General features: G+C 37.1%; 1 protein-coding gene across 1 annotated transcript; it reads left to right on the forward strand.

Moving 5' to 3' along the window:
* Positions 1-410: 410 nt before the first annotated feature.
* rab3da (RAB3D, member RAS oncogene family, a) lies at positions 411-7,638 on the forward strand. The gene is made up of 5 exons (XM_057332376.1): positions 411-740; positions 2,331-2,567; positions 5,340-5,458; positions 6,053-6,177; positions 6,729-7,638. The coding sequence occupies exons 2-5, from the start codon at positions 2,331-2,333 to the stop codon at positions 6,914-6,916; spliced, it is 669 nt and encodes a 222-aa protein (XP_057188359.1). The 5' UTR covers positions 411-740; the 3' UTR covers positions 6,917-7,638.
* Positions 7,639-8,139: the final 501 nt, after the last annotated feature.

Genomic DNA, 8,139 nt, shown 5'->3' on the forward strand with positions numbered 1-8,139 from the left:
TGTTGTTTGAGCAAGCAGGGTGAGGAGAGTTATGCAAATTGTGTCAGCTTGAAATTTGCAAAATGCAATTCATTAACATTTAAACATATTGTTGGTCTGATAGAAACCATCAACTCTAATGGATTTAATGGTTATAATGGGAGTGAGGCCTGTTTTAAGCGAAGCTCACTCGATCACTGTGTCTCTACTGGATGCGGATGAGAACCAACAGAACGCCAATACATCCTACTGGAATAAGGCACAAAACACACTACATAAAGGAATTTTGTAATGTTTTTTTAATAGTAAACGGACGACAAATTGTAAAGAAACCTAATCAAATTTCCGGGTTTTTTCAGTAAGTCTAAAAAGGTACCCGTATTGCAGAATGACCCGTATGTAGCAGCTAATGCTGACATACAGCGGACCTGTTGATTGGTTACAGTAAGTGCATGCTGGAAACGCGCCAGGGCCGCTGGCTGATCTGAAAACAGTTTCAACCATCCGTCAGCATAATAAAACTGGTGGAGAGCCAGCAGGTCGCGGCAGGCGAAGGCATCAAAGCTCTGATGTTGCAACGCCCCTGTGAAGGCAATGGTCGGGTTTTAAACAGATAATGCGCGTGCACCTTTTCCAGTATCTTTTGCGGGAAAAGTGAAAGTGGATCGCTGAGGACACCGCGCACCCAAGCACTGGATGTCCCGAGCAAGCTGAGGAACAGCGCAACTTTATAAAAATAACCACAAGAATAGCTGAGCAAGGTTAGTCGAAGCCTGTTCTACTTGTCCCCTAAGGATACGCATTTTTTTGTTGCTGTCGTTTACGGTCGTGTCCATATGGAAGCATGCTTTGAGGATTCACAGCTGCTACTCCGTATTTTGCGTTCTGTTGTTGATAACATGACATTCTGAAAAGTTATTTGCGTCTGATACGCGATGGAGTTATTGTGTTTGACAGATGCATGTGTAGTACAGGGTATGCACTGCGGTTTGGTGTGGAAACAGCAAGATCAAACAAAATACGTCAGTGCATTTATATCTTTATCTTATTTTTCATTATAAACTGTGTCATTTGTAGACTGTGGTATGACATCACTGTGTTCGTTCAAGCGTGTTCAAAGGTGTGTCATATCCTGGTAACTCCCTCATGTGTGCCATTTGCAGGTGTAAATATAGGAGTGTAGATCCAGTCTTTCTCTTGTACACAGAATTTTTCCTAAAAAAAAAAGCTTAATGCTTCATACCCTTTGTTTAACCACATGTCAAACCCCAATAAGGCCAGGATCTTTGATATGATAACTTGTGCGTTATTAACAGAATAAAAGGAAAGACATCTCCATTCCTAATTCAGACCAGCATGTCACATTCAGTTACAAGGCATTTGACATCAGTGGCTCAGCGTGTGCATTATTTTTATCGAAACAACATTTCTGAAGAAAATTATTGTTAGTAAATGGGTAATTGACAAATAAGCAGCAAAAGTTGAGAAAAAAAAACTAATAATGAAGATAAATCTCTGGTATGCTATTTTATGTTATAAATATAAATATTTATAAAATAAATGAATATATTATTAACAGTTTGTTTTCAAATTTTTTGCTGTCACACCATCGGACACATGGTACGGTTTATTTGTCCACTACCCAAATATTGACTTTAATTGTGGTATGTTCGCCCAGTGTATGGGTTAGGAACGATAGGGTGGTTAACCAAAGACAAGATTTTTTTGTTACCTATTCTCCAAGTATTCTGAATGCTTTACATTTTAATATAGTTTTCCAGGCCAGAATGTTTAGTGCTTTAATGGAATTTTAATCAATGAAAGATCTCCACTCAGCTGTTATAGTGGACAGTGCTGGAGGAATACTTGACCCAGTACAGGAGCTAGGAATAAGGAGTACAGCTTGGACTTGAGCCTTAAAGGGATAGTTCACCCAAAAATGAAAATTCTGTCATTTCAAACCTGTATAAATGTCATTGTTCGTCTCAACACAAAGAAGGCTATTTGGAAAAATGTCTGTAATCAAACAGTTCTGGGGCACTATTGAACACCATAGTAAGGAAAAACTACTACTACTACTACTATGGTAGTCAATGATGCTGCAGAACTGTTTGGTTTCCTACATTTACACACTTTTCAAAATATGTTCTTTTTTTGTTCAAAAGAACAAAGAAGTTTATAAAGGTTTGAAACAACTTGAGGGTGAGTAAATGATGACAGAAATTTTATTTTAGGGCAAACTAAATCCCTTTAACTGTTATGAGCATTTCCTGCCAATTGAACAAATGACTTTGGAGATAATGGCGCTATGTCTACTGGCTTACTTTGTCTTTTTCCCTCCATCCCTCTAGATGGCATCTGCCAACGATACACGTCACCAGACACAGATCCAGAAGGATGTGGCTGATCAGAATTTTGACTACATGTTCAAGCTCCTTATCATTGGGAACAGCAGTGTGGGAAAAACCAGTTTCCTGTTCCGGTATGCCGACGACTCTTTTACGTCAGCCTTCGTCAGCACGGTCGGCATTGACTTCAAAGTCAAAACGGTTTACCGAAATGAAAAACGTGTAAAACTGCAGATATGGGTGAGTGCAAAAACGGGATAAGGGATGGGGGATAATTTACAGTTTATTCTAAAAGGGGGTTGTTTGTGAAAGTATTTGTTTATTTTTGGTAACAGGATGGCATAAAGCGGCATGCTTTGGTTTCCTTTTTAAACCTATTTTAGTACAGATATCTGTTAAAAAATAAAATCACAATCATAGTGCCATTGAACCAAGTGTTCCTGTTAAACAAATCCCTCATTTTAGGATCTATTTATTTGACATATTTCTCAAATAAACGTGCTATTGCTAAAGTTGATTTCTGGAGAATAGCATTCGATGTGTCTGTATGACTTAGCAAGACTGTGATCAAGATAATCTGGGTGGTGGTGTGTGAGTGTCAACAATGATGGTTAATGTTACGAAATCACCAGATCTATCCGATCCAGATGGCCCATTGATTTAATGTGCTGCATTATTTGTGGAACACACACACACACACAGCCGAATCCATTTGTAAAGAACCTCCATTTGAAAAACGAGACATAAAAGCTATAAAATCCAATTGGTTGTGCTTTTCTATCTTGTAGACAGTCTGTCTGCTGAATCCCTAAAATTGAATCAATACTGAAACAGGAATGGGGTCGGAATATCAGCTGCTCAACGTTGTCAAAGAAATATTTATGATCCGGCGTGTTTCCTGGAACTGTGTGTATTGTTATAAAAGAACATATGTTAAATGTAAATACTTATTTGTCTCGTTTGAGTCATTATTGTTGTGCGGCAGTTCACAACCGCAACCTTCTTCGGCAGAGGAAGCAGCAGTCATTTGTGCTGATGAAGGGTAGCTGGTGAAAACGCCTCTGAGGTGTTGAGCACCATTTCCTCCAATCAACTGTGAGCAACTCGGTGTGCCAAGAGTCATGATAGAAGCATTTTTTTCAATTTCTTCCAAGATTATATTAATAATATGATTAATAATAAACTGGATTTTTATATTTTCTGTAAAAAAGATGTTCTGGGCGATTGCCAAAGAGTTGCTAAAGTCAAAAACATGCAGTCCACAAAATATTAAAGGGACAGTTCACCCAAAAATGAAAATTCTTTCATCATTTATTTACAATTTATGTCATTCCAAATCTGCATGACTTTCTTTCTTCTGCAGAACACAAAAGAAGATATTTTGAAGAATGTCGGCGAGCAAACGATTTGGGACCCCATTGACTTCCATTGCATGGACACAAAACCACTGAGACATGTCTCAAAATATCTTCTTTTTTGTTCCAAAGAAAAAAAGAGTCACATACACATAGTTTTGAATGACACGAGGGTATAAAAATATTTTGTTTTGGGGAGAAATATCCATTTAAAAAGCTCATTTTGATTCGGGCTGTGACTAGATGTTGAATCCTAAAGTTAAAAGCCATTGCATTAGACATAACTACTACTGATTACTTTCCAGAATGATTGACAGCTCTTCCTGACAGGATATGTATGCATTTGGTTTCTGTTGTCAAAAGCCAAGAATGTGGGCAAGCCATTGCTGTATGTATTTAGTGGGTGCGGAGGACACACAGAGTTACGGCAGGCTTTCCTCTCAACTGTGAAGATGTTTAGTTAATGATCACCTATGTTTTACCGAAACACATGTTGCACTGCTATGAGACTGTGTGCTATGAGGAAAACTATTGCTGTTTGTTTCGTTCTGTGCGGTGTCTAGGAGTTTCATGTGCATGCTCATTATATTTATGGTTTACTTAAGGGAGGAGGTCATCATTTAAACAGAAAGACAAATGTCGTTTGAGGCATTTTATTATAGGGGAAGAGTAAATATTACACACATTACATATGATTAGTCATAGCAGCATAATCAGTTATGTTTGCTGACTTTCAAGACCTTAGTATTTTCTTAGTATGTAAGACAGGCCGATCACAACAGGTAGTTTGTTTGTATAGTGTCATGGACATCAAATGGGCAACAATGCAAATAGCAAATAATTCAAAGCAGCTATAACCATGCATAGTTTTTGGTAGCTCATCGACTTTTAATAAATGAAGAAAATGTCTATAAAGGTCTGTCGCTAACTTGCAAAGATTGTTTGTTGTAATATTGATGATAGTAATACAGTGTTTTGTTGGGTCAAACGTAATGACGATTACAAATCCGGGTGCTGAAACCAAACCAGTTGAGATCTGCTGGGCTATAATGTTTGTAGATGGTATGATTCACTTCTCTTTGTTGTTAAACCAGTCATCAGCGGTGTGTATTTGTGTGTGTGGCAGATGGTACATCTTATCTTTGTTGAAAGAAGGGGTTGAAGCTTTTGTCTATTCAAGCCGATCACCCATTAGTTTGAATTCAGAATACACAATTAACACACACACAAATATATACAACCCTCTAGCAGCTGCCCAAACCAAGAGTTACCATGGTAACCTCTGTAGGTGAGGTCACAGCATTTTCAATGAAGTCAAGGCTCTTTAGTATCATGGAAACTAATCAAACGTCGCCTGGTTACCATTTTAACATGGCTGTTAACCTCTAAACATCTGTCTCTGTTTTTTTCCATGTTTTTCTATAAATAATTAGTTTTTAGAGGCCACACTTACTTTTTTAATAAATATTCACTGTTTTTCTGTGATTTTGCTGGCTTTTCATGTCTCAATTTCATTACAAATTTGTTGCACTGAGCAGTAAGATTATGCTAACTATAAACCTTAAGCAAACCACAAGGTTGCTGCCAAGCATTTTTTTAAGACAGCATGCTTTCACAAGTGTATGAGAGATTTTATGAGTGTTTGCATGTTGATCAGGACACAGCAGGACAGGAGAGGTACCGCACCATAACTACAGCATATTACAGAGGAGCAATGGGCTTCCTGCTAATGTACGACATTACTAACCAAGAGTCTTTCTACGCTGTGCAAGACTGGTGAGTTGAATCTTCTCAGTGTAATGGAAAACTCTGGGTCTGGCTATAGGAATTTATTTTTTTTGTAGCCGCAGAAAAAATTAAGAGACCATTCCAAATTTTCATTTAATCAGCATTGTGTTTTGTGTCTATTGTCTGTTGAATTTCAAAAAATATATTTTCCTATATACATGTACAAACATTACTGTTGTATATTTATTTTTAAAAGTGAATATAAACTTTTTTGCAGGTCTGAAAAATGCAGAGCATCTTTTGTGTTATTTGGACCTGTTTCTCCAGATTTCATTTTCTGCAAATAAATGCAAATAGAAACGATATTTTTATTTGAAATTGGGGAAATATTGTTCACAGAATGAAACAAAGTTGACCATTTTACCTAAACACATACCTATAAATAGTAAATTCAAGAAAAACAATTTTTTTTAAAAAAGTCTCTTAATTTTTTCCTCGGCTGTATGTATTTTAATATGGATAGTTCTGGATGGTCAACCTAAAAAAGTACCCACAGGCCCTATAATGGTGTTATGATAACGTTCAAGACAGTTTATTCAATTGAAAGTGAATAAAACCATGTGTGTGTGTGTGTGTTTCCAGGGCAACACAGATTAAAACATATTCATGGGACAACGCACAGGTGATTCTGGTGGGAAACAAATGTGATTTAGAGGATGACAGACTGGTGGCCACAGAAGACGGACAGAGACTGGCTGATGAACTAGGCATGTCACAATGAAAATATCCTATTAATCTCACACACATAAGCCATCTAGAAAAGGCTTTTTTGGATAGATTGAGATCTGAGAATACCTTCTTGTCACAACTGTCAAAGTTTATACAAGATAAAATTGTATTGGTTCATTTCCCACTGAGGTAAACTGGTTGTGTGAGTCATTTTTCTTTAGTAAATATCCGGTACAGTATGTCTGAATCATGCACACCACGTATATTAGAGGTCAAATTATTTTTCTCATGATTCAGTTTAGATTCTGATGTTTAGGTTGAATGTTTTATGCACTTATGTTATTTTGCTTTTATTTAGTATTGGGCAGTGTTAAGTTTGTTTCTATGTTTTCTCTCTGCACTACTCAACCTTATATGGCAAAAATAAAATAAAGGAAGAAATACTATGATACAGGCTTTTCGCAAGAAGCCAATGTGTTGCTCAAGTTGTAGTAGCCTAATCTACTACTTTATTGCCCAATTTATTGTTACATTTGTAACTTTTTTCCTTCTTTTTAAATGCAACTAAGACTCCCTTTTGTGTATGCAGGCTTTCAGTTTTTCGAGGCAAGCGCAAAGGACAACATCAATGTAAAGCAAGTGTTCGAGCGATTGGTTGACATCATCTGTGACAAAATGAACGAAAGCTTGGATGGAGACCCAAACATGTTAAACAATCACAAAGGCCAGAGTCTGCAAGACACGCCCCCTGATGGTCAGAGTGGCTGCGGATGTTAAAGATCCTCATTCAGCAAACACTCATACTTGAAGGCGAACATTCTCACACATAAACACACAAACACAGAAAGAGCCACTCTTTCACAAGCGTACTCCCATATATAGTATGAAACGAGTAAGAATCAGGTATGTGTCCCTAATAAATCTGATGTCCTATCACTTTTCAGTTAATTATGCCCCTCAGGGATTGAAAGAATGTTCCTCAGCGAGATGGCTGCTATTATACTGAACTACATTGTCACGATGAGAATGGGCAGGAAAACACAGCATGAAACTACAGAGCAGGAAATGGGATTTATATGCCAAAGTCTCAGTTGAACCCTCCAGTGTCCGTTTACAGCTTAAATCATGCGTGTTCATTGGTGGTTCAAGTGGATTTGAAATGTTTGATTGTTTTAATGAATGCAAGGTTGTTTTCCTAAAATATAAATATTTGTTAAAGACTAGTTTGGAAATATTTGAAAGTATGATTGCCAATATTTGTTTCAAAGTTTTTTCTCAAGTAAGATACCATTTGCTTTTAATGCAATAAATTTGCTCTCCCATGGACACTTAAAGGTGAACCCTGGTTGTTTATTTGTATATGTTGCCTATTTTAATATGACATTTTAACCAAGAATATGAAATAAGAATTATAGGAAAATAATTATGAGATTTATAATAATGCACAGATCTTAATGTCAACAATCTGGGCAATACATTTTTAATAGCACCAATTTAATAAAGACAAGAAAACACAAGGTTGCTTTGTTCTGCCATGGTTTTTTTGTACGGTGTGTAAATAAGATGTATCTATATGCTATTGCTAGCAGTAAGGATTTGCCAACCTTAGCTTTGAAGGTGCAGTGCATAAAATTTAGCGGCATCTAGTGGAGAGGTTGCGAATTGCAACCAACGGCTCACTTTACCTGCTCCCTTTCGAAGCACTTGCACACAGCTGACACAAAACTATGTCGTCACGTTTTCGCTTCTTTGCTGAAGAAGAACGTAATGTGCTCTGTATAGCAGTTTGTCCGTTTAGGGCTGCTGTAGAAACAACATGGCAAATTCCATCTAAGGGGACCCGCGGTGTATGTACATAGAAATAGCTCATTCTACGGTAATAAAAACATAACACTTCATTATGTAAGGTCTTTATACGCCTCTGAAGACATAGTTATGTATATTATACTGCATTTCTGTCAATAGATCCTCCAAAAATATAGTTGACCCACAAACAAATG

This window comes from Triplophysa rosa, linkage group LG4 (assembly GCF_024868665.1).
Source record: "Triplophysa rosa linkage group LG4, Trosa_1v2, whole genome shotgun sequence".
In the NCBI taxonomy this organism is placed as follows: Eukaryota; Metazoa; Chordata; class Actinopteri; order Cypriniformes; family Nemacheilidae; genus Triplophysa; species Triplophysa rosa.

What these genes read in the sequence shown, in the direction of transcription:
- rab3da (XM_057332376.1), top strand. Translation starts at nt 2,331, where the DNA reads ATGGCATCTGCCAACGATACACGTCACCAGACACAGATCCAGAAGGAT. An exon ending in GTGTAAAACTGCAGATATGG is followed by an intron (nt 2,568 to 5,339) that starts GTGAGTGCAAAA and finishes CATGTTGATCAG; the next exon opens with GACACAGCAGGACAGGAGAG. An exon ending in GAGACTGGCTGATGAACTAG is followed by an intron (nt 6,178 to 6,728) that starts GCATGTCACAAT and finishes TTGTGTATGCAG; the next exon opens with GCTTTCAGTTTTTCGAGGCA.